The sequence below is a fragment of the Panulirus ornatus genome, chromosome 13, assembly GCF_036320965.1.
Source record: "Panulirus ornatus isolate Po-2019 chromosome 13, ASM3632096v1, whole genome shotgun sequence".
Lineage (NCBI taxonomy): Eukaryota > Metazoa > Arthropoda > Malacostraca > Decapoda > Palinuridae > Panulirus > Panulirus ornatus.
Genome location: NC_092236.1, coordinates 43,137,049 through 43,164,961, shown reverse-complemented (window position 1 = coordinate 43,164,961; position 27,913 = coordinate 43,137,049). Strand labels below are relative to the sequence as shown.

Below are 27,913 nucleotides of genomic sequence, written 5' to 3'. Positions count from 1 at the left end.
AAGAGAGGAAAGTGATTGGTTCTCAGTGAATGTAGGTTTGCGGCAGGGGTGTGTGATGTCTCCATGGTTGTTTAATTTGTTAATGGATGGGGTTGTTAGGGAGGTGAATGCAAGAGTTTTGGAAAGAGGGGCAAGTATGAAGTCTGTTGGGGATGAGAGAGCTTGGGAAGTGAGTCAGTTGTTGTTCGCTGATGATACAGCGCTGGTGGCTGATTCATGTGAGAAACTGCAGAAGCTGGTGACTGAGTTTGGTAAAGTGTGTGAAAGAAGAGAGTTAAGAGTAAATGTGAATAAGAGCAAGGTTATTAGGTACAGTAGGGTTGAGGGTCAAGTCACTTGGGAGGTGAGTTTGAATGGAGAAAAACTGGCGGAAGTGAAGTGTTTTAGATATCTGGGAGTGGATCTGGCAGCGGATGGAACCATGGAAGCGGATCATAGGGTGGGGGAGGGGGCGAAAATTCTGGGAGCCTTGAAGAATGTGTGGAACATTATCTCGGAAAGCAAAAATGGGCATGTTTGAAGGAATAGTGGTTCCAACAACGTTGTATGGTTGCGAGGCGTGGACTATGGATAGAGTTGTGCGCAGGAGGATGGATGTGCTGGAAATGAGATGTTTGAGGACAATGTGTGGTGTGAGGTGGTTTGATCGAGTAAGTAACGTAAGGGTAAGAGAGATGTGTGGAAATAAAAAGAGCGTGGTTGAGAGAGCAGAAGAGGGTGTTTTGAAATGGTTTGGTCACATGGAGAGAATGAGTGAGGAAAGATTGACCAAGAGGATATATGTGTCGGAGGTGGAGGGAACGAGGAGAAGAGGGAGACCAAATTGGAGGTGGAAAGATGGAGTGAAAAAGATTTTGTGTGATCGGGGCCTGAACATGCAGGAGGGTGAAAGGAGGGCAAGGAATAGAGTGAATTGGAGCGATGTGGTATACCGGGGTTGACGTGCTGTCAGTGGATTGAATCAAGGCATGTGAAGCGTCTGGGGTAAACCATGGAAAGCTGTGTAGGTATGTATATTTGCGTGTGTGTGGACGTATGTATATACATGTGTATGGGGTGGGTTGGGCCATTTCTTTCGTCTGTTTCCTTGCGCTACCTCGCAAACGCGGGAGACAGCGACAAAGCAAAAAAAAAAAAAAAAAAGAAAAAAAAAAAAATATATATATATATATATATATATATATATATATATATATATATATATATATATATATATATATATATATATATCCTTCCAAAACATCTTTTTATTCTCCCTAAAATTTAATGATACTCTCTCACCCTAACTCTCATGTGCCCTCATTTTCACCTCTTGCACCTTTCTCTTAACCTCCTGCCTCTTCTTTTATACATCTCCCAGTCATTTGTATCATTTCCCTGCAAAAATCATCCAAATACCTCTCTCTTCTCTTTCACTAACAATCTTAATTCTTCATCCCACCCCTCACTACCCTTTCTAATCTGCCCACCTCCTATCTTTCTCTTGCCACAGGCTTCTTTTGCACAAGCCATCACTGCTTCCTTAAATACATCCCATTCCTCGCCCACTCCTCTTACGTCATTTGCTCTCAACCTTTGCCATTTTGCGCTCAATCACTCATGGTACTTCTTCACACAAGTCTCCTTTCCAAGCACACTTACTCTCACCACTCTCTTCACCCCAACATTCTCTCTTCTTTTCTGAAATCCTCTACGACTCTTCACCTTCGCCTCCACAAGACAATGATCAGACATCCCTCCAGTTGCCCCTCTCAGCACATTACATCCAAAAGTCTCTCACGCTCCTATCACTTAACACGTAATCAAATAACGCTCTCTGGCCATCTCTCCTAATTACATACGTATACTTATGTATATCTCTCTTTAAACCAGGTATTCCCAATCACCAGTCCTTTCTCAGCACAGAAATCTACAGCTTTTCACCATTTCGATCTACATCACTGAACACCCCATGTACACCAATTATACCCTCAACTGCCACATTACTCACCTTTGCATTCAAATTACCCATCACTATAACCCTGTCTCGTGCATCAAAGCTACTAACACACTCACTCAGCTGCTCCCAAAGCACTTGCTTCTCATGATCTTTCTTCTCATAACCAGGTGTATAGGCACCAATAATACCCATCTCTCTCCATCAACTTTCAGTTTTACCCATATCAATTTAGATTTTACTTTCTTACACTCTGTCACATACTTCCACAACTCCTGCTTCAGGAGTAGTGCTACTCCTTCCCATGCTCTTGTCCTCTCACCAACCCCTGACTTTACGTCCAAGACATTCCCAATCCATTCTTCCCCTTTACCCTTGAGCTTCGTTTCACTCAGAGCCAAAACATCCAGGTTCCTTTCCTCGAACATACCACCCATCTCTCCTTTTTTTCTTATCTTCGTTACATCCACACACATTTCGACACCCCAATCTGAGCCTTCGAGGAGGATGAAAACTCCCCACATGACTCCTTCTTCTGTATCCCCTTTTGGAAAGATAAATACTAGGAAAGGAGGGTTTCTAGCCCCCCCGGTCCCACCCCTTTAGTCGCCTTCTACGACACGCGTACATAAGACAAGAGAACAAATGGGAACATTGGTGAAGGGGGCTAATGGGGAGGTAATAACAAGTAGTGGTGAAGTGAAAAGGAGATGGAGTCAGCATTTTGAAGGTTTATTGAATGTGTCTGATGACAGAGTGGCAGATATAAGGTGTTTTGGTCGAGGTGGTGTGCGAAGTGAGAGGGTCAGGAGAATGGTTTGGGAAACAGAGAAGAGGTATTGAAAGCTTTGCGGAAGATGAAAGCCGGCAAGGCGGTGGGTTTGGATGGTATTGCAGTGAAATTTATCAAAAATGGTTGTGACTGTGCTGTTGGCTGGTTGGTGAGGATATTCAGTGTATGCATGGTTCATGGTGAAGTGCCTGAGGACTGGCGGAAGGCATACATAGTGCCTTTGTACAAAGACAAAGGGGATAAGGGTGGGTGTTCAAATTACAGAGTTATATGTTTGTTGAGTGTTCCTTTTACATTACATGGGAGGGTATTGATTGAGAGGGTAAAGGCATGTACAGAGCATGAGCTTGAGGAAGAGAATTATGGTTTCAGAAGTGGTAGAGGATGTGTGGATCAGGTGTTTGCTTTGAAGAATGTATGTGAGAAATACTTAGAAAAATAGATGGATTCGTATGTAGCATTTATGGATCTGGAGAAGGCATACCATAGGGTTGATAGAGACGCTTTGTGGAAGGTATTAAGAGTATATGGTGTGGGAGGTAAGTTGCTAGAAGTAGTGAGAAGATTTTATTAAACATGTAAGGCATGTGTATGAGTAGGAAGAGAGGAAAGTGATTGGTTCCTAGTACGTGTCAGTTTGTGGCAGGGGTGCGTGATGTTTCCATGGTTCTTGTTTATGTATGGGATTGTTAGGGATCTGAATGCAAGAGTTTTGGAGTCTGTTGTGGATGTGAGGTCTTGGGAAGTGAGTCAGTTGTTCGCTGATGATACAGCGTTAGTGGCTGATTCGGGTGAGAAACTGCAGAAGTTGGTGACTGAGTTTGGTCAAGTGTGTGAAAGAAGAAAGCTGAGAGTGAATGTGAATAAGAGCAAGGTTATTAGGTTCAGTAGGATTAAGGGACAAGTTAATTGGGAGTGAGTTTGAATGGAGAAAAACTGGAGGAAGCGAAGTGTTTTAGATATCTGGAAGTGGATTTAGCAGAGGAAGGAACCATAGAAGCGGAAATGAGCCACAGGGTCGGGGAGGGGGCGAAGGTTCTGGGAGCGTTGAAGAATGTGTGGAAGGCGAGAACGTTATCTCGGAGAGCATAAATGGGTATGTTTGAAGGAATATTGGTTCCAACTATGTTATATGGTTGCGGGGCATGGGCTATAGATAGGGTTGTGCGGAGGAGGTTAGATGTGTTGGAAATGAAATGTGAGGATAATATGTGGTGTGAGGTGGTTTGATCCAGTAAGTGATGAAAGGGTGAAAGAGATGTGTGGTAATAAAAAGAGTGTGGTTTAGAAAGCAGAATAGGGTGTATTGAAATGGTTTGGTCACGTGAAGAGAATGAATGAGGAAAGATTGATAAGGAGGATATATGTGTCAGAGTTAGTGGGAACGAGAAGCAGGAGACCAAAGTGGTGGTGGAAGGATGGAGTGAAAAAGATTTTGAGCGATCGGGGCCTGAGCATACAGGAGGGTGAAAGGCGTGCAAGGAATAGAGGGAATTGGAAAGATGTGGTATACCGGGGTCGACGTGCTGTCATTGGATTGAATCAGTGCATGTGAAGCGTCTAGGGTAAAACACGGAAAGTTTTGTGGGGCTAGAGACTGAGTGTGAACGAATGTAGCCTTTGTTGTCTTTTCCTAGGGCTACCTCGCGCTCGCGCGGGGGGAGGGGGGTGCTTTTTCATGTGTCGCGGTGTGGCAACGAGAATGGATGAAGGCAGCAAGTCATTGATATGTACATGTGTATATATTGATATGTACATGTGTATATACATCTGTGTATGTATATGTATGTATACGTTGAAATGTATAGGCATGTATATGTGCGTGTGTGAGCGTTTATGTATGTTTATGTGTATGTGGGTGGGTTGGGCCATCCTTTCGTCTATTTCCTTGCGCTACCTCGCTAACGTGGGAGACTGCGACTAAGTATGATAAATGAACATTATATATATATATATATATATATATATATATATATATATATATATATATATATATATATATATATATACCTGAGGATACGGGAGAAAGAATACTACTCGCGCATTCCCCGCGTGTCGTAGAAGGCGACTAAAGGGGACGGGAGCAGGGGGGGCTGGAAACCTTCCCCTTCTTGTATTTCAACTTTCTTAAAGGGGAACAGAAGGAATCATGCGGGCAGAACTCATCCTCCTCGAAGGCTCAGATTTGGGTGTCTAAATTTACGTGGATGTAACAAAGATGAGAAAAAAGGAGCGATAGGTAGTATGTTTGAGGAAAGGAACCTGGATGTTCTGGCTCTAAGTGAAGCGAAGCTCAATGGTAAAGGCAGGGAGCGGTTTGGGGCTGTGGTTGCGGTTCATTACACATGACAGCTAGAGACTGAGTGTGAACGAATGTGGCCTTTGTTGTCTTCCTAGCGCTATCTCGCGCGGGGGTAGGGGGGTGCCATTTCATGTGTGGCGAGGTGGCAGCGGAATGGATGAGGGCAGGGAGTATGAATATGTACATGTGTATATATGTCTGTGTATGTATATGTATTCATACGTTGAAATGTATAGGTATGAATGTGTGCGTATGCGGGCACACGTATGTACATACATGTGTATGTCGGTGGGTTGGACCATTCTTTCGTCTATTTCCCTGCGCTACCTCGCTAACGCGGGAGACAGCGACAAAGTATAATCAATAATGATAATATATATATATATATATATATATATATATATATATATATATATATATATATATATATGTATATATATATATATATATATATATATATATATATATATATATATATATATATATATATGTGTGTGTGTGTGTGTGTGTGTGTGTGTGTATGAGTGGTTAGGTCGTTCTTAGTCTGTTTCCTAGCGCTACTTCACTGACGCGGGAAACGGCGATCAAGTATAATAAATGAAATCAACATAGTGACACTGGTACAGCAAGGCCAAAACATACTCCAGTCAAAGGCTTTCTTGGGGGGAAGACACAAGAATAAGGGAAAAGAACGCAGAAGTTAACCATGGATTGGTAAGTGTTGTAGACCTAACGTTAGAAAGGTTATATGTTGAGGGAAAGAAGAAAAAAAGAAACAGATGTCCACAGCTAAGATGTTCAAAAGAGAAGGATGGTATCATAATAGTTCATCCTCGTGTGGCCGGTCTCCACGTAGAAAACCTGGCAGGCAGCATCCATGAACATAGCTCGGATGTAAGCCATAGTGCAGGGACACTAGATCGGCCACTCATGGGAGCAGTGGTCGAAATGATACGGACAAAAACCAGGGATAGGGCAACAACATCGAGGCGTACAGAACCCACGAAACAAGGCATGACGACAAGAGGTGGGAAAAGACTGGGTTTTCAGACTGAAAGAATAGGCGAGCAAGGATCGAAGCTAACTCAGAGGCACACTCCCCTTGGACTTGAAGAGTCATGCTGTCTGGACGATACGCCTTGTTGATGAGGAGCGAGGAAAGTACACAACACAGCTTGCACAAGGAAAACATAGAGATTGGGCATAGGATTAGATGCAAAATCATCCAAAGTTGCAGAATTACTATATGACAATTAGATCGGACAAGAGGAGGAGAGCTTGAATTGCAAAATTCGTTGGAGGTGCTTTTGGCTAAACGCTTCAAAGATTTGTTGGTAGAAATCAAATCAGCACACTTGTTTTCCTTGAGGGAGATCTTGACTTTGTGAGGAACAGTTTTGCAATGATCCTCGGCAGAAATGAAAGAAGAGTAGGAGTCAGGGGGAGAAAAGAGTTTAATGGGTCTCTGACATGACTACCATCGGAAGGAGAAATAATAAGAATGTAATCAAGACTCCGTCCTAACCGAGTTATAAAGTCAGCACACCATGAGGTACCTCGGCCTACAAAGCAGAACCCGACTTAGGGAAAGTCAGTAGAGAAACCGCGGAGGTACACCTGCTGAGCTCCCTCAAACTATCAAAGTTGGAGTCTCAATGGGGATTCTTGCGTTCCCACTTAAAAGCAATTGAAATAAGTTTGTGGTCACAGAACACTTCAGTGACAAAATTAGATCATTCACACATTTGATGATTTGTTCCAGATCTTCAAGAAGGAAAAAGAAAGGCCACGGCTCCACTGGGATCCTTCCGAGTAGAGCTTATCTAATCCTTGTTTTTGTATTGAAATCCCCCTCTTAAGGGATATCAGTGAATGGTCGTGAATAGAGCAATACTTTGTGGAATAAAGTCAAATAAGTGTATGCAGTTGTAGGAACTTGGGGGAATATATGAAACATAAAACCAAAGTTGTAGATGGTAAAAAAAAAGTTTGAGTCAGGTAGCTTCAAACCTGGAAGACTCCAGATTCACTAGGCGAGCAATGGGTGGCAGAAACACCACCTTTATAGTGCTGACAGTCGTAGAGATTTGATAGACAAGAAGAGAAGCAGCCTTAACGAGCAGTTTTTAGAGAGAATAGAAGTGGACAGACAGTGTACTACAGAGGAAATGTTAGATTTGAGACAGCAAATGTTCCAGAAGGGAATAGAAATTAATAGAAAGCCAGGTCTAGGAATTGTGTCAAAAGAAATTGGATACCAGTTACTTGATATCGGTCAAAGGAAATCCTCCAGCCCTCCTCGATCAGTACTGCCGTTCCAGTTCGGCATTGTAGAATCCAATAGAAGGTATATAAAAGGGAGTAAAGATTAGAGAAGTAAAAAACTGTGTGCGTTATGTGTTGGCAAGTGCTATCTTCCTCACTGTGTGAGTTATGTGTTTCTCAAGTGTTATCTTCTCTTATTCTGGAGAATATCGTTGATCTTGCAACACAGTCGTAGGATCAGGATCACCCGGTCCATCTCCCGAGAACCAATTGTTCTTTCACGTGCTGCAAAAGAAGAATGACGTGTTTACTTGTGTAAATGACTATAAAAGGAGCCGTTGATGGTAATAATCGAGGGAAAATAAGAGATAAAAAGACGATGTAGGATAATATTGTATTAGATAGGTCTCCATACCTCCCCTTCTCACAGTGTATTCAAACGAGTTGGAAAAGATAAACAGGTGAACAAGTTGAAGAAAAGGAATATCAGTAAGAAATAATCTGAATATTGACACGATGTACAATGTACAGCGATGAGATACAGATTACCTGCAGTTTTATTTGAAATATCAGTGTAGGTTTATGACACTTTATTGACTGTGTATAAGAGCTTCATGTACGCCATCCCCTACCCAGCTTGACTCTCTATTGATGTAGCGGAAGCCGATGCTGGAGGAAATGGTCAGGTCGGAGCCCAGCTTGCCGAGGGGACAACAGCCAGCAGGATTTGTGGGCCCCGTTCTGCGACGTGTCTCCCAGATGTTCCTTGGTTCCTCGCCTTTCCTCTCTCCCACACAAGAAGCAAAGAAGTTACCCGAGGCCAGAAAAACAGAGGCTAACAAGCTCTTGGAGAACAAAGGATCGGGCAGCAAAAGACCAGCCAGCAGAGGATCAGCTGATGGCGGATCCTGGGGGGACAGGATGATTCTGGGCAGCAACTCGCCCCGTCGGTCGACGTCATCAACTGCTGCTTCCTTCCAGCCCTTCAGGTGAGTGCCAGCCGCGTCCCATTCCCTATCCAACCTCGCCCATTTCCGTTGTCAGCCTTGCTATCGCATGAACCAGCTCAGTGTTTGCTTCCGCAGTTTGGAAAATCAGTTTGAATTTCTTTTCTCCTTTTTGTAGTGTTACTCCCTTTCTTCCCACATCTATCCACGCAGAATATTTTGTGTTGCGCTGCTAGTAAGTACCGTAAGGTGATCAGGAACATTCAAACAACATTTTGATATCAGAAATACTCCTGAGGATCGGTATCAGGAGCGCCTTCTTCAGCAAGGTTTTCAGTCTCGATGATAATCGATGAGTTAACTTTTGATCACAGGAGGATGTTGACAAACTTGTGGCAGCATTATCATTACATGCTGTCTGATATGTCTGTGAAGGATGGCCTACACGTGAATGCTATGGACGCTGCACGTTTGTTAGGATTATTTGCGAGTCTACATCTTGTTTTAAAATGCATGCTGCGTCGAGCAGACTCGTTCTACTTCAGAAATACTTCTTGCACTAATTCTCGGTTATCTATCAATATATCTTATGGAAATGTGCATATTATATGTGACAGATTTTTAGAGTTAGAAAAATGCATTAAAAGGACGTTATGATATAAATGATATATCTCTGTATATGTTAAATATCAGATTTTTCTTCTGTGACTGTTTAACAGTGATATAAGAAACAATAGTATCAAGTAGTGTTTTGCTCTTGGTGAAAGTTAATTTTGTACTGAAAATATAACTGTAAAGATATCGACTTTATGATAAAATTAAAGCCCCCCTCTACAGACCCCAAATGTAGATGAAAGACTTTATAAATGGTGTATAGAAAGTTGTAATGAATATGATTTAATTGTAATTAAAGCTTTTAGCGTACGAATATCGAAATGAGGAGAATATAGTCAGCTTCCAGGACATCGAGGTATGGAACATATTTCACTGCGAGACTAATCTGCACTATAAGCATGTTAGACTTAATTCTAGATACAAATGAGGATCTTGTCTTTAATGTTGTGGTTAGAAAAATGTTTGGTGTGAGTGATCACCCACACATCACTTTTGAAGAAGCTTTAAAAGCTGCTTGTAATGCTACTACCATGACACTTGTGAAAAGATACCAGATTTCAGACACACATTCTAATGTTCTTTCTATTACTCTTGAAGGGATAACTAGGATGACATCGTCAATGAAAATCATGCATAGATGTAGCCTGAAAAAGGTTCGGCAAGATATTCAGAGAAGTGAAAAAAAAACAACATAATCATGTGCTCGCAGACTGTCATTTTTCAGAACGATGTGGTTGAGACCTGCCTTCTCTCTAGAATAGAATAATAGATACGAAACTCAGAGAACAATAACCAATTTGGTAGAGTAAAGGTCCGTAAATTTGCACAGAAAAGCTATGCAGGTTAGTGTGGTGTGTGTATTGCTGAAAATACCAAAAGAATCCCTAAATAATTGTTAGAAGCGAGAGATTCATTACTTAGTCAGTTGAGGTATTGATTATAACAAATGGGAATTTGTTCAAGATAATGAAGCTATGAAAAAATATCAAATGATTCTTTTCTTCATTCGTATGTACCATTCGAGTCGAACCAAGTCCTAGACGTAGTCCCATTGCTAGCAGGAAAGGATATTCTGTCACATATTGATAATAACTTTCAAAATATATGCTGCTACTTTTTAATGGAATGAGGGTGAATGAAACGAGGGTCCTGGTGAATTTTGTTTAGAAGAATGATAGAAGCTTTTTCAGTAAGTCACTTGCTGTGAGGAGAGCTCTAGAGGTTTGGAAGTTTGACACTAACTTTAAGCAAATGTAACAAGCGCAATTAAGTCCGTGCTTCTAAACTTATAGAGATTATCAATTAAGATTGTAAAACTTTTCTGGTATCCAATGAGTCAGAGATTTTCACGTGGTTTTCTACGAATTCTTCGTGTCTGACAAACCTGTTTGACTTCTTTTATGATATGATTAACATGTTTGACGGAAGTAAAGCAGGTAATGTCATCTATTTAGATTTTCAAAGAACATTCGAGATAATCCCGCATCAAATATTTCTAGCAAAAGTTTCGGCACATGGTACAGAGTGGGTTGTACTCCAGTGGCTACAAAATTGCTGGACTGGCTGTAAACAAAAGCAAGTACTTAACGATCTGCCGTCAGAGCAGCTGGATGGATTTTGGTGTCAGGTCAGGTACAATATCGACTCTCAAGTCTCTCTCGCATACAGACTCCTGGAGCTTGTTTCCTGTTAGATGGTATTCTTATCGGGGCCTTCCTTCATTGTAACCCGTCCTCAAATACCTTACATTTATACTTGTTAAACTATATCACCCTTGTGTCAGACCAAGTTTGGATCTGTCTAGGTCTTGTTGTAACGTTGAATGCAATTACCTTGCTTTTCAAGCCCATCATGACCTTTAAGTCATCTTCAAGCACGTTCTGGCAAGAATCCATACCTTCTGACAAATCATTTACATCGATCGAGAAGGTGTAGAGATGCCTGTAGGCCTTGGACTTAACAACTGATGCTCTCAATTTGGTGCCATGAGCATATCAATGTGCGTCTTTCTCACCGTTGTAAGCAGTATTGTCCCTTCAATTCTGAACAAAACCATGCGTCACTCCACTAGTGACCTCAGCGTATTTATGGAAGGCTCCTGTGACATGTGTGCTCCGATCTTCTCCGCCAAAGAAGTCTTCCCCATCATTCCTACCTGTTGCTCCAGCTTCTTCATCAGCCTCCCATCTGGTATTGTGTCAAATGTTTACATGGAGTCCAGACACAAGCAATCAACACAGCTTTCTCCTTTCTCTAAAACATTGCTTACTCTTTCATAGAAATCAAGAGGTTCGTTTCTCACAGCCATCTCTCCCTAAAGATGGAATGCCTCTCCCACAGGGAATGTCTCCTATACAGGATATTATCCCTTTGCTTTCTGACTATTTTTTCCGATACCTTACAGAATAGAGTCTTCTTGAGGACTGGCTTGTAGTTCAACGCCTTCACCTCGTCCTTCTTTATTATAGATAGTTATGTGTGTATGATTACCACATATGATTACATTAATAATCACAAATGTTTTTCGGGGAGAGTTTTACTCTCGAGTAGCTGCTGCTCTCTACTTTATATATATATATATATATATATATATATATATATATATATATATATATATATATATATATATATGATTGGGAATACCTGGTTTAAAAAGCGAGATATACATAAGTATACTTATGTAAGTAGGAGAGATGGCCAGAGAGCGTTATTGGATTACGTGTTAATTGACAGGTGCGCGAAAGAGAGACTTTTGGATGTTAATGTGCTGAGAGGTGCAACTGGAGGGATGTCTGATCATTATCTTGTGGAGGCTAAGGTGAAGATTTGTATGGGTTTTCAGAAAAGAAGAGTGAATGTTGGGGTGAAGAGGGTGGTGAGAGTAAGTGAGCTTGGGAAGGAGACTTGTGTGAGGAAGTACCAGGAGACACTGAGTACAGAATGGAAAAAGGTGAGAAAAATGGAAGTAAGGGGAGTGGGGAAGGAGTGGGATGTATTTAGGGAATCAGTGATGGATTGCGCAAAAGATGCTTGTGGCATGAGAAGAGCGGGAGGTGGGTTGATTAGAAAGGGTAGTGAATGGTGGGATGAAGAAGTAAGAGTATTAGTGAAAGAGAAGAGAGAGGCATTTGGACGATTTTTGCAGGGAAAAAATGCAATTGAGTGGGAGATGTATAAAAGAAAGAGACAGGAGGTCAAGAGAAAGGTGCAAGAGGTGAAAAAAAGGGCAAATGAGAGTTGGGGTGAGAGAGTATCATTAAATTTTAGGGAGAATAAAAAGATGTTCTGGAAGGAGGTAAATAAAGTGCGTAAGATAAGGGAGCAAATGGGAACTTCAGTGAAGGGCGCAAATGGGGAGGTGATAACAAGTAGTGGTGATGTGAGAAGGAGATGGAGTGAGTATTTTGAAGGTTTGTTGAATGTGTTTGATGATAGAGTGGCAGATATAGGGTGTTTTGGTCGAGGTGGTGTGCAAAGTGAGAGGGTTAGGGAAAATGATTTGGTAAACAGAGAAGAGGTAGTAAAAGCTTTGCGGAAGATGAAAGCCGGCAAGGCAGCAGGTTTGGATGGTATTGCAATGGAATTTATTAAAAAAGGGGGTGACTGTATTGTTGACTGGTTGGTAAGGTTATTTAATGTATGTATGACTCATGGTGAGGTGCCTGAGGATTGGCAAAATGCGTGCATAGTGCCATTGTACAAAGGCAAAGGGGATAAGAGTGAGTGCTCAAATTACAGAGGTATAAGTTTGTTGAGTATTCCTGGTAAATTATATGGGAGGATATTGATTGAGAGGGTGAAGGCATGTACAGAGCATCAGATTGGGGAAGAGCAGTGTGGTTTCAGAAGTGGTAGAGGATATGTGGATCAGGTGTTTGCTTTGAAGAATGTATGTGAGAAATACTTAGAAAAGCAAATGGATTTGTATGTAGCATTTATGGATCTGGAGAGGGCATATGATAGAGTTGATAGAGATGCTCTGTGGAAGGTATTAAGAATATATGGTGTGGGAGGCAAGTTGTTAGAAGCAGTGAAAAGTTTTTATCGAGGATGTAAGGCATGTGTACGTGTAGGAAGAGAGGAAAGTGATTGGTTCTCAGTGAATGTAGGTTTGCGGCAGGGGTGTGTGATGTCTCCATGGTTGTTTAATTTGTTTATGGATGGGGTGGTTAGGGAGGTGAATGCAAGAGTTTTGGAAAGAGGGGCAAGTATGAAGTCTGTTGGGGATGAGAGAGCTTGGGAAGTGAGTCAGTTGTTGTTCGCTGATGATACAGCGCTGGTGGCTGATTCATGTGAGAAACTGCAGAAGCTGGTGACTGAGTTTGGTAAAGTGTGTGAAAGAAGAAAGTTAAGAGTAAATGTGAATAAGAGCAAGGTTATTAGGTACAGTAGGGTTGAGGGTCAAGTCAATTGGGAGGTGAGTTTGAATGGAGAAAAACTGGAGGAAGTGAAGTATTTTAGATATCTGGGAGTGGATCTGGCAGCGGATGGAACCATGGAAGCGGAAATGGATCATAGGGTGGGGGAGGGGGCGAAAATTCTGGGAGCCTTGAAGAATGTGTGGAAGTCGAGAACATTATCTCGGAAAGCAAAAATGGGTATGTTTGAAGGAATAGTGGTTCCAACAATGTTGTATGGTTGCGAGGCGTGGGCTATGGATAGAGTTGTGCGCAGGAGGATAGATGTGCTGGAAATGAGATGTTTGAGGACAATGTGTGGTGTGAGGTGGTTTGATCGAGTAAGTAACGTAAGGGTAAGAGAGATGTGTGGAAATAAAAAGAGCGTGGTTGAGAGAGCAGAAGAGGGTGTTTTGAAATGGTTTGGGCACATGGAGAGAATGAGTGAGGAAAGATTGACCAAGAGAATATATGTGTCGGAGGTGGAGGAAACGAGGAGAAGAGGGAGACCAAATTGGAGGTGGAAAGATGGAGTGAAAAATATTTTGTGTGATCGGGGCCTGAACATGCAGGAGGGTGAAAGGAGGGCAAGGAATAGAGTGAATTGGAGCGATGTGGTATACCGGGGTTGACGTGCTGTCAGTGGATTGAATCAGGGCATGTGAAGCGTCTGGGGTAAACCATGGAAAGCTGTGTAGGTATGTGTATTTGCGTGTGTGGACGTATGTATATACATGTGTATGGGGGTGGGTTGGGCCATTTCTTTCGTCTGTTTCCTTGCGCTACCTCGCAAACGCGGGAGACAGCGACAAAGCAAAAAAAAAAAGAAAAAAAAAAAAAAAAAATATATATATATATATATATATATATATATATATATATATATATATATATATATATATATATGTATATATATATATATATATATATATATATATATATATATATATATATATATATATATATATATATATATATATATTTTCGCCATTTCCCGCGTTAGCGAGGTAGCGTTAAGAACAGAGGACTGGGCCTTTGAGGGAATATCCTCACCTGGCCCCCTTCTCTGTTCCTTCTTTTGGAAAAGGGGAAGTAAATGTTTATAGTTGTGTTACTGGAGTGGTAGTTTTCATACATGGTGCTCTGACAAGAAAATAGTGAAACTGGGAAAGAATGTATCTTAGACATTGAAGCTTATTCTTTTATTGAAATGTGAACAAATAGAGCATTTTTCAAAGTGATAGACATGCAAAGCAAAAAGGTGTTTTTCACGAATGTACTGGAAAACTTGATGTCCAGATAAACTTTTGGTCTGTCAAGACTTTATCATGGCGGATGACCAACTACCTACCCTCATGTATCCAAGATATGGTTGTACTTTGTGTAGTGAAGACAATTCAGAAACATCATAAGCCAATATTCCAGTTTCATGATAAGAAAAGAAGTGGACCAGGCAGTATGATACAGTGGTTAAATTGATGAAAACTACTATTAACGTTTGTGTAAATAAATTATACATTTCCCTTTTCCATAGCCAGAGGTTGAACAATTATGTGACATTCATTTTTCATTTCATTTCCAGATAGAAGTTTCAGTTTTCTAAATTATTTCTTACATTTTTCATATATATATATATATATATATATATATATATATATATATATATATATATATATATATATATATATATATATATATTTATATATATATATATATATATATATATATATATATATATATATATATATATATATATATATATATTATCCCTGGGGATAGGGGAGAAAGAATACTTCTCACGCATTCCTCACGGGTCGTACAACACGACTAAAGGGGACGGGAGCGGGGGGCCAGAAACCCTCCCCTCCTTGTATTTTAACTTTCTAAAAGGGGAAACAGAAGAAGGAGTCACGCGGGGAGTGCTCATCCTCCTCGAAGACTCAGATTGGGGTGTCTAAATGTGTGTGGATGTAACCAAGATGAGAAAAAAGGAGAGATAGGTAGTATGTTTGAAGAAAGGAACCTGGATGTTTTGGCTCTGGGTGAAACGAAGCTAAAGGGTAAAGGGGAAGAGTGGTTTGGGAATGTCTTGGGAGTAAAGTCAGGGGTTAGTGAGAGGACAAGAGCAAGGGAAAGAGTAGAACTACTCCTGAATCAGGAGATGTGGGAGTATGTAATAGAGTGTAAGAAAGTAAATTCTAGATTAATATGGGTAAAATTGAAAGTTGATGGAGAGAGTTGGGTGATTATTGGTGCACATGCACCTGGGCATGAGAAGAAAGATCATGAGAGGCAAGTGTTTTGGGAGCAGCTGAAAGAGTGTGTTAGTAGTTTTGATGCACAAGACCGGGTTATAGTGATGGGTGATTTGAATGCAAAGGTGAGTAATGTGGCAGTTGAGGGAATAATTGGTATACATGGAGTGTTCAGTGTTGTAAATGGAAATGGTGAAAAGCTTGTAGATTTATGTGTTGAAAAAGGACTGGTGATTGGGAATACCAGGTTTAAAAAGCGAGATATACATAAGTATACGTATGCAAGTAGGAGAGATGGCCAGAGAACGTTATTGGATTACGTGTTAATTGATAGACGCACGAAAGAGAGACTTTTGGATGTTAATGTGTTGAGAGGTGCAACTGGAGGGATGTCTGATCATTATCTTGTGGAGGCGAAGGTGAAGATTTGTGGGGGTTTTCAGAAAAGAAGAGAGAATGTTGGGGTGAAGAGAGTGGTGAAAGTAAGTGAGCTTGGGAAGGAGACTTGTGTGAGGAGGTACCAGGAGAGAATGAGTACAGAATGGAAAAAGGTGAGAACAAAGGAGCTAAGGGGAGTGGGGGAGGAATGGGATGTATTTAGGGAAGCAGTAATGGCTTGCGCAAAAGATGCTTGTGGCATGAGAAGCGTGGGAGGTGGGTTGATTAGAAAAGTAAGATTATTAGTGAAAGAGAAGAGAAAGGCATTTGAACAATTTTTGCAGGGAAAAAATGCAAATGAGTGGGGGAGGTATAAAAGAAAGAGGCAGGAGGTCAAGAGAAAGGTGCAAGAGGTGAAAAAGAGGGCAAATGAGAGTTGGGGTGAGAGGGAGTATCATTAAATTTCAGGGAGAATAAAAAGATGTTCTGGAAGGAGGTAAATAAGGTGCGTAAGACAAGGGAGCAAATGGGAACTTCAGTGAAGGTGGCTAATGGGGAGGTGAAAACAAGTAGTGGTGATGTGAGAGGGAGTTGGAGTGAGTATTTTGAAGGTTTGTTGAATGTGTTTGATGATAGAGTGGCAGATATAGGGTGTTTTGGTCGAGTGGTGTGCAAAGTGAGAGGGTTAGGGAAAATGATTTGGTAAATAGAGAAGAGGTAGTAAAAGCTTTACGGAAGATGAAAGCCGGCAAAGCAGCAGGTTTGGATCGTATTGCAGTGGAATTGATTAAAAAAGGGTGTGACTGTATTGTTGACTGGTTGGTAAGGTTATCTATTGTATGTATGATTCATGGTGAGGTGCATGCGGATCGGCGGAATGCTTGCATAGTGCCATTGGACAAAGGCAAAGGGGATAAGAGTGAGTGCTCAAATTACAGAGGTATAAGTTTGTTGAGTATTCATGGTAAATTACATGGGAGGGTATTGATTGCGAGGGTGAAGGCGTGTACAGAGAATCAGATTGGGGAAGAGCAGTGTGGTTTCAGAAGTGGTAGAGGATGTGTGGATCAGGTGTTTGCTTTGAAGAATGTATGTGAGAAATACTCAGAAAAACAAATGGATTTGTATGTAGCATTTATGGATCGGGAGAAGGCATGTGATAGAGTTGATAGAGATGCTCTGTGGAAGGTATTAAGAATATATGGTGTGGGAGGCAAGTTGTTAGAAGCAGTGAAAAGTTTTTATCGAGGATGTAAGGCATGTGTACGTGTAGGAAGAGAGGAAAGTGATTGGTTCTCAGTAAATGTAGGTTTGCGGCAGGGGTGTGTGATGTCTCCATGGTTGTTTAATTTGTTTATGGATGGGGTTGTTAGGGAGGTGAATGCAAGAGTTTTGGAAAGAGGGGCAAGTATGCAGTCTGTTGTGGATGAGAGAGCTTGGGATGTGAGTCAGCTGTTGTTCACTGATGATACAGCGCTGGTGGCTGATTCATGTAGGAAACTGCAGAAGCTGGTGACTGAGTTTGGTAAAGTGTGTGAAAGAAGAAAGTTAAGAGTAAATGTGAATAAGAGCAAGGTTATTAGGTACAGTAGGGATGAGGGTCAAGGCAATTGGGAGGTAAGTTTGAATGGAGAAAAACTGGAGGAAGTAAAGTGTTTTAGATATCTGGGAGTGGATCTGACAGCGGATGGAACCATGGAAGCGGAAGTGAATCATAGGTTGGGGGAGGGGGCGAAAATTCTGGGAGCCTTGAAGAATGTTTGGAAGTCGAGAACATTATCTCGGAAAGCAAAAATGGGTATGTTTGAAGGAATAGTGGTTCCAACAATGTTGTATGGTTGCGAGGCGTGGGCTATGGATAGAGTTGTGCACAGGAGGGTGGATGTGCTGGAAATGAGATGTTTGAGGACAATATGTGCTGTGAGGTGGTTTGATCGAGTAAGTAATGTAAGGGTAAGAGAGATGTGTGGAAATAAAAAGAGTGTGGTTGAGAGAGCAGAGGAGGGTGTTTTGAAATGGTTTAGTCGCATGGAAAGAATGAGTGGGGAAAGATTGACCAAGAGGATATATGTGTCAGAGGTGGAGGGAACGAGGAGAAGTGGGAGACCAAATTGGAGGTGGAAAGTTGGAGTGAAAAAGATTTTGGGTGATCGGGTCCTGAACATGCAGGAGGGTGAAAGGCGTGCAAGGAATAGAGTGAATTGAAACGATGTGGTATACCGGGGTCGACGTGCTGTCAGTGGATTGAACCAGGGCATGTGAAGCGTCTGGGGTAAACCATGGAAAGTGTGTAGGGCCTGGATGTGGAAAGGGGGCTGTGGTTTCGGTGCATTATTGCATGACAGCTAGAGACTGAGTGTGAACGAATGGAGCCTTTGGTGTCTTTCCTAGCGGTACCTCGCACACATGATGGGGGAGGGGGTTGTTATTCCATGTGTAGCGAGGTGGCGATGGGAACAAATGAAGGCAGACAGTATGAATTATGTACATGTGTATATATGTATATGCCTGTGTGTGTATATATATGTGTACATTGAGGTGTATAGGTATGTATATTTGCGTGTGTGGACATGTATGTATATACATGTGTATGTGGGCGGGTTGGGCCATTCTTTCGTCTGTTTCCTTGCGCTACCTCGCTAATGCGGGAGACAGCGACAAAGCAAAATAAATAAATAAATATATATATATATATATATATATATATATATATATATATATATATATATATATATATATATATATATATATATATATATTTTCTTTTCTTTCAAACTATTCGCCATTTCCCGCATTAGCGAGGTAGCGTTAAGAACAGAGGACTGGGCCTTTGAGGGAATACCCTCACCTGGCCCAATTCTCTGTTCCTTCTTTTGGAAAATTGAAAAAAAAAAAAAAAAAACCGAGAGGGGAGGATTTCCAGCCCCCCGCTCCCTCCCCTTTTAGTCGCCTTCTACGACACGCAGGGAATACGTGGAAAGTATTCTTAATCCCCTATCCCCAGGGATAATTTATATATATATATATATATATATATATATATATATATATATATATATATATATATATATATATATATATATATATATTATCCCTGGGGATAGGGGAGAAAGAATACTTCCCACGCATTCCTCACGTGTCGTAGAAGGCGACTAGAGGGGACGGGAGCAGGGGGCCAAAAATCCTCCCCTCATTGTATTTCAACTTTCTAAAATGGGAAACAGAAGGAGGAGTCACGCGGGGAGTGCTCTTCCTCCTCGTAGGCTCAGATTGGGGTGTCTAAATGTGTGTGGATGTAAGCAAGATGTGAAAAAAGGAGAGATAGGGAGTATGTTTGAGGAAAGGAACCTGGATGTTTAGGCTCTGAGTGAAACGAAGCTCAAGGGTACAAGGGAAGAGTGGTTTGGGAATGTCTTGGGATTAAAGTCAGGGGGTTAGTGAGAGGACAAGAGCAAGGGAAGGAGTAGCACTACTCCTGAAACAGGAGTTGTGGGAGTATGTGATAGTGTAAGAAAGTAAATTCTAGATTGATATGGGTAAAACTGAATGTTGAAGAGAAATGGGTGATTATTGGTGCATATGCACCTGGGCATGAGAAGAAAGATCACGAGAGGCAAGTGTTTTAGAAGCAGCAGAATGAGTGCACAAGATCGGGTTATAGTGATGGGTGATTTGAATGCAAAGGTGAGTAATGTGGCAGTTGAGGGAATAATTGGTATACATGGGGTGTTCTGTGTTGTAAAAGGAAATGGTGAAGAGCTTGTAGATTTATGTGCTGAAAAAGGACTGATGATTGGGAATACCTAGTTTAAAGAGCGAGATATACATAACTATACGTATGTAAGTAGGAGAGAGGGCCAGAGAGCGTTATTATATTACTTGTTAATTGACAGGCTCGCGAAAGAGAGACTTTTGGATGTTAATGTGCTGAGAGGTGCAACTGGAGGGATGTCTGATCATTATCTTGTGGAGGCGAACGTGAAGATTTGTATGGGTTTTCAGAAAAGAAGAGAGAATGTTGGGGTGAAGAGTGTGGTGAGAGTAAGTGAGCTTGGGAAGGAGACTTGTGTGAGGAAGTACCAGGAGAGACTGAGTACAGAATGGAAAAAGGTGAGAACAAAGGATGTAAGGGGAGTGGGGGAGGAATGGGATGTATTTAGGAAAGCAGTGATGGCTTGCGCAAAAGATGCTTGTGGCATGAGAAGCGTGGGAGGTGGGTTGAATAGAAAGGGTAGTGAGTGGTGGGATGAAGAAGTAAGATTATTGGTGAAAGAGAAGAGAGAGGCATTTGGACGATTTTTGCAGGGAAAAAAATGCAAATGAGTGGGAGATGTATAAAAGAAAGAGACAGGAGGTCAAGAGAAAGGTGCAAGAGGTGAAAAAGAGGGCAAATGAGAGTTGGGGTGAGAGGGAGTATCATTAAATTTCAGGGAGAATAAAAAGATGTTCTGGAAGGAAGTAAATAAAGTGCGTAAGACAAGGGAGCAAATGGGAACTTCAGTGAAGCGGGCTAACGGGGACGTGATAACAAGTAGTGGTGATGTGAGAAGGAGATGGGGTGAGTATTTTGAAGGTTTGTTGAATGTGTTTGATGATAGAGTGGCAGATATAGGGTGTTTTGGTCGAGGTGGTGTGCAAAGTGAGAGGGTTAGGGAAAATGATTTGGTAAACAGAGAAGAGGTAGTAAAAGCTTTGCGGAAGATGAAAGCCGGCAAGGCAGCAGGTTTGGATGGTATTGCAGTGGAATTGATTAAAAAGGGGGGTGACTGTATTGTTGACTGGTTGGTAAGGTTATTTCATGTATGTATGATTCATGGTGAGGTGCATGAGGGTTGGCGGAATGCTTGCATAGTGCCATTGTACAAAGGCAAAGGGGATAAAAGTGCGTCCTCAAATTACAGATGTATAAGTTTGTTGAGTATTCCTGGTAAATTATATGGGAGGGTATTGATTGAGAGGGTGAAGCCATGTACAGAGCATCAGATTGGGGAAGAGCAGTGTGGTTTCAGAAGTGGTAGAGGATGTGTGGATCAGGTGTTTGCTTTGAAGAATGCATATGAGAAATACTTAGAAAAGTAAATGGATTTGTATGTAGCATCTATGGATCTAGAGAAGGCATATGATAGAGTTGATAGAGATGCTCTGTGGAAGGTTTTAAGAATATATGGTGTGGGAGGCAAGTTGTTAGAAGCAGTGAAAAGTTTTTATCGAGGATGTAAGGCATGTGTACGTGTAGGAAGAGAGGAAAGAGATTGGTTCTCAGTGAATGTAGGTTTGCGGCAGGGGTGTGTGATGTCTCCATGGTTGTTTAATTTGTTTATGGATGGGGTTGTTAGGGAGGTGAATGCAAGAGTTTTGGAAAGAGGGGCAAGTATGCAGTCTGTTGTGGATGAGAGATCTGGGAAGTGAGTCAGTTGTTGTTCGCTGATGATACAGCGCTGGTGGCTGATTCATGTGAGAAACTGCAGAAGCTGGTGACTGAGTTTGGTAAAGTGTGTGAAAGAAGAAAGTTGCGAGTAAATGTGAAAAAGAGCAAGGTTATTAGGTACAGTAGGGTTGAGGGTCAAGTCAATTGTGAGGTAAGTTTGAATGGAGAAAAACTGGGGAAAGTAAAGTGTTTTAGATATCTGGGAGTGGATCTGGCAGCGGATGGAACCATGGAAGCGGAAGGAAATCATAGGGTGGGGGAGGGGTCGAAAATCCTGGGAGCTTTGAAGAATGTGTGGAAGTCGAGAACATTATCTCGGAAAGCAAAAATGGGTATGTTTGAAGGAATATTGGTTCCAACAATGTTGTATGGTTGCGAGGCGTGGGCTATGGATAGAGTTGTGCGCATGAGGGTGGATGTGCTGGAAATGAGATGTTTGAGGCCAATATGTGGTCTGAGGTGGTTTGATCGAGTAAGTAATGTAAGGGTAAGAGAGATGTGTGGAAATAGAAAGAGCGTGGTTGAGAGAGCAGAAGAGGGTGTTTTGAAATGGTTTGGTCACATGGACAGAATGAGTGAGGAATGATTGACCAAGAGGATATATGTGTCGGAGGTGGAGGGAACGAAGGGAAGTGGGAGACCAAATTGGAGGTGGAAAGATGGAGTGAAAAAGATTTTGAGGGATCGGGGCCTGAACATGCATGAGGGTGAAAGGCGGGCAAGGAATAGAGTGAATTGGATCGATATGGTATACCGGGGTCGACGTGCTGTCAATGGATTGAATCAGCGCATGTGAAGCGTCTGGGGTAAACCATGGAAAGTTCTGTCGGGCCTGGATGTGGAAAGGGAGCTGTGGTTTCGGGCATTATTGCATGACAGCTGGAGACTGAGTGTGAACGAATGGAGCCTTTGTTTTCTTTTCCTAGCGCTGCCTCGAGCACATGAGGGGGGAGGGGGGATGTTATTCCGTGCGTGGCGGGGTGGCGATGGGGGTGAGTAGGGGCAGACAGTGTGAATTGTGTGCATGTGTGTATATGTGTGTCTGTGTGTGTATATATGTGTGTACGTTGGGATGTGTGGGTGTGTATGTTTGCGTGTGTGGACGTGTGTGTGTGTGCATGTGTGTGGGGGTGGGTTGGGCCATTTCTTTCGTCTGTTTCCTTGCGCTACCTCGCAGGAGCGGGAGACAGCGACAAAGCAAAGTAAAAAAAATAATTTATATATATATATATATATATATATATATATATATATATATATATATATATATATATATATACATTTTTTATTATTATTATATTTTGTCGCTGTCTCCCGCGTTAGCGAGGTAGCTTAAAGAAACAGACGAAAGAATGGCCCAACCTACCCACATACACGTGTATATACATACACGTCCACACACGCATATATACATACCTATACATTTCAAAGTATGCATATACATATATAAACAGACATATACATATATACACATGTACATGATTCTTACTTAGTGCCTTTATTCATTCCTATCGCCACCCAGCCACACATGAAATAAAAACCCCTTCCCGCACGCGCGCGAAGTAACGCTAAGAAAAGGTGAAGGCCACATTCGTTCACACTCAGTCTCTAAGTGTCATGTATAATGCACCGAAGACATAGCTCCCTTTCCACATCCAAAGCCCACAAAACTTTCCATGGTTTACCACAGACGCTTCACATGCCCTGGTTCAATCCATTGACAGAACGTCGACCCCGGAATACCACATCGTTCCAATTTACTCTATTCCTTGCACGCCTTTCACCCTCCTGCATGTGCAGGCCCCGATCGCTGAAAATCTTTCTCCCTCCATCCTTCCACCTCCAATTTGGTCTCCCACTTCTCCTCGTTCCCTCCACCTGTGACAAATATACCCTCAGTCTTTCTCACTCATTCCTTCCATGTAACCAAACCATTTCAATACATCCTCTTCTGCCCTCTCAACCACACTCTTTTTATTACCACACATCTCTCTTACCCTTTCATTACTTACTCGATCAAACCACCTCACACCACATATTGTCCTTAAACATCTCATTCCCCACATTCACTCTCCTCCGCACAACCCTATCTATAGAACACGCCTCACATCCATATAACATAGTTGGAACCACTATTCCTTCAAAAATACCCATTTTTACTTTCCGAGATAATGTTCTCGCCTTCCACACATTCTTCAACGCTCCCAGAACCTTCGCTCCCTCCCCCACCCTGTGACTCGCGTCCGCTTCCATGGTTCCATCCGGTGCCAAATCCACTCCCAGATATCTAAAACACTTCACTTCCTCCAGTTTTTCTCCATTCAAACTTACCTCCTAATTGACTTGTCCCTCAACCCTATTGTACCTTACATCCTTACTCTTATTCACATTTACTCTCAGCTTTCTTCTTTCACACACTTTACCAAACTCAGTCACCAGCTTCTGCAGTTTCTCACCCGAATCATCCACCAGCGCTGTAAACAGCGAATAACAACTAACTTGCTTCCCAAGCCCTCTCATCCACAACCGACTGCATACTTGCCCCTCTCTCCTTTTAAAACCCTTGAATTCACCGCCCTAATAACCTCATCCATAAACAAATTAAGCAACCATGGAGACATCACACACCCCTGCCGCAAACCAACATTCACTGGGAACTAATCACTTTCCTCTCTTCCTACTAGTACATCCTCGATAAAAACTTTTCGCTGCTATTAGCACCTTGGTTTCCACACCATATACTCTTAATACCTACCACAGAGCATCTCTATCAACTCTGTCATATGCCTTCTCCAGATCCATAAATGCTACATACAAAGTCATTTGTTTTTCTAAGAATTTCTCGCATACATTCTTCAAAGGAAACACCTGATCCTCACATCACCTACCAATTCTGAAACCACACTGCTCTTCTCCAGTCTGATGCTCTGTACATGCCTTCACCCTTCAATCAATATATTCCCATATAATTTCCTTGGAATACCCAACAAACATATACCTCTGTAATCTGAATACTCACCTTTATCCCCTTTGCCTTTGTACAATGGCACTACGCATGCATTCCGCCAATCCTCAGGTACTTCAACATGAGCCATATATACACTGAATATCCTCACTAACCAGCCAACAACACAGTCTCACCCTTTTTAAATAAATGCCACTGTAATGCCATCAAAATCCGCCGCCTTGCCGGCTTTCATCTTCCGCAAAGCTTTCAATACCTCTTCTCTGTTTACCAAATCATTCTCCCTGACCCACTCACTTCGCGTACCATCTCAACCAAATGCCCAATATCTGCCACCCTATCATCTAACACATTCAACAAACCTTCAAAATACTTACTCCATCTCCTTCTCACATCACCACTCCTTGTTATTACCTCCTCATTAGCCCCTTTCACCGATGTTCCCATTTGTTGTCTTGTTTTACGCAATTAATTTACCTCCTTCCAAAACATCTTTTTATTCTCCCTTATATTCAATGATACTCTCTCACCCCAACTCTTATTTGCCCTCTTTTTCACCTCTTGCACATTTCTCTTGACCTCCTGCCTCTTTCGTTTTATACATCTCCAAGTCATTTGAACTATTTCCTTGCAAAACTCTTTCAAATGACTCCCTCTTCTCTTTCACTAATAATCTTACTTCTTCATTTGACCACTCAGTCAAATCTGCCCACCTCTCACGCTTCTCATGCCACATACATCTATTGCGCAAGCCATCACTGCTTCCCTAACTACATCCCATTCGTTCCCCACTCTCCTTTCGTCATTTGCTCTCACCTTTTTCCATTCTGCGCTCAGTCTCTCCTGGTACTTCCTCTCACAAGTCTTCTTCCTAAGCTCACTTACTCTCACCACTCTCTTCACCCCAACATTCTCTCCTCTGTTCTGAAAACCTCTACAAACCTTCGCCTCCATAATATAATGATCAGACATCCCTCCAGTTGCACCTCTCAGCACATCAACAGCCAAAAGTCTCTCTTTCACACGCATATCAATTAACACATAATCCAATAACGCTCTCTGGCCATCTCTCCTACTTATATACATATAGTCATGTATGTCTCTCTTTTCAAACCAGGTATTCCCAATCACCAGTCCTTTGTCAGCACACACACACACACACACACACACACACACACACACACACACACATATATATATATATATATATATATATATATATATATATATATATATATATATATATTTTTTTTTTTTTTTATACTTTGTCGCTGTCTCCCGCGTTTGCGAGGTAGCGCAAGGAAACAGACGAAAGAAATGGCTCAACCCCCCCATACACATGCATATACACACGTCCACACACGCAAATACACATACCTACACAGCTTTCCATGGTTTACCCCAGACGCTTCACATGCCTTGATTCAATCCACTGACAGCACGTCAACCCCGGTATACCACATCGCTCCAATTCACTCTATTCCTTGCCCTCCTTTCACCCTCCTGCATGTTCAGGCCCCGATCACACAAAATCTTTTTCACTCCATCTTTCCACCTCCAATTTGGTCTCCCTCTTCTCCTTGTTCCCTCCACCTCCGACACATATATCCTCTTGGTCAATCTTTCCTCACTCATCCTCTCCATGTGCCCAAACCACTTCAAAACACCCTCTTCTGCTCTCTCAACCACTTCCGCTTCCATGGTTCCATCCGCTGCCAGATCCACTCCCAGATATCTAAAACACTTCACTTCCTCCAGTTTTTCTCCATTCAAACTCACCTCCCAATTGACTTGACCCTCAACCCTACTGTACCTAATAACCTTGCTCTTATTCACATTTACTCTTAACTTTCTTCTTCCACACACTTTACCAAACTCAGTCACCAGCTTCTGCAGTTTCTCACATGAATCAGCCACCAGCGCTGTATCATCAGCGAACAACAACTGACTCACTTCCCAAGCTCTCTCATCCCCAACAGACTTCATACTTGCCCCTCTTTCCAAAACTCTTGCATTTACCTCCCTAACAACCCCATCCATAAACAAATTAAACAACCATGGAGACATCACACACCCCTGCCGCAAACCTACATTCACTGAGAACCAATCACTTTCCTCTCTTCCTACCCGTACACATGCCTTACATCCTCGATAAAAACTTTTCACTGCTTCTAACAACTTTCCTCCCACACCATATATTCTTAATACCTTCCACAGAGCATCTCTATCAACTCTATCATATGCCTTCTCCAGATCCATAAATGCTACATACAAATCCATTTGCTTTTCTAAGTATTTCTCACATACATTCTTCAAAGCAAACACCTGATCCACACATCCTCTACCACTTCTGAAACCACACTGCTCTTCCCCAATCTGATGCTCTGTACATGCCTTCACCCTCTCAATCAATACCCTCCCATATAATTTACCAGGAATACTCAACAAACTTATACCTCTGTAATTTGAGCACTCACTCTTATCCCCTTTGCCTTTGTACAATGGCACTATGCACGCATTCCGCCAATCCTCAGGCACCTCACCATAAGTCATACATACATTAAATAACCTTACCAACCAGTCAACAATACAGTCACCCCCTTTTTTAATAAATTCCACTGCAATACCATCTAAACCTCTTGCCTTGCCGGCTTTCATCTTCCGCAAAGCTTTCACTACCTCTTCTCTGTTTACCAAATCATTTTCCCTAACCCTCTCACTTTGCACACCACCTCGACCAAAACACCCTATATCTGCCACTCTATCATCAAACACATTCAACAAACCTTCAAAATACTCACTCCATCTCCTTCTCACATCACCACTACTTGTTATCACCTCCCCATTTGCGCCCTTCACTGAAGTTCCCATTTGCTCCCTTGTCTTACGCACTTTATTTACCTCCTTCCAGAACATCTTTTTATTCTCCCTAAAATTTAATGATACTCTCTCACCCCAACTCTCATTTGCCCTTTTTTTCACCTCTTGCACCTTTCTCTCATATTCCTATGAGTCCAAGGAGAAAATGAAGCACGATAAGTTCGCATGCGCACTTTCGTGTAATAATCACGTCATCAGGAGAGACACAAGAGAGAAATATAAGAATCAGTTGATATACAAGAAGAGACGTAACTAGGACGTCATTTGGTAAACATGTGATTGTCCAAGACAGACAACAAGCATATCATAAACTTATTATATGGACAAGAAGGTGAATTGTTTACAAGTTTATCAACAGTAGAGTTATCCAATTTATACAGACCATCACTGATATTAAGATTATAATTCTTTGTGTATCTAATAATAGAAGATTCAATGATGTTTCTCGTGGTACTGGAGTTAGAGTTGATAACTGAGGTGGCATTATTCCAGTCAATACAATGATCATAGTTTTAACGTGACTAAACAAGGCATTTGGTTCTTGTCCCGTTCTTATACTACATTTATGTTGCTTAAGTCTAACAGAAAGATCCTTACCAGTCTGTCCAACATAACTCATCACAGTTTCTACATAGCACTTTATAGATGCACCTAGGAGAATTTTCTGGTGAGTTCCTGATTAACATATTGCTTATAGTATCATTGTTGCTGAAGGCAATATCTACATTAAAGGATTTAAGCAACAAAGGAAA

General features: G+C 41.8%; 1 protein-coding gene across 2 annotated transcripts in view; it reads left to right on the top strand.

Annotated features, from left to right (window-relative positions):
* Nucleotides 1–27,913, top strand: part of LOC139752821 (uncharacterized) — a 227,792-nt gene that overhangs the window by 162,017 nt on the left and 37,862 nt on the right. For both annotated transcript variants that reach the window (XM_071668765.1, XM_071668764.1), the window contains exon 15: nt 7,954–8,285. In XM_071668765.1, the coding sequence (XP_071524866.1) occupies nt 7,954–8,285 (332 nt within the window). The remainder of the gene's footprint in view (nt 1–7,953; nt 8,286–27,913) is intronic.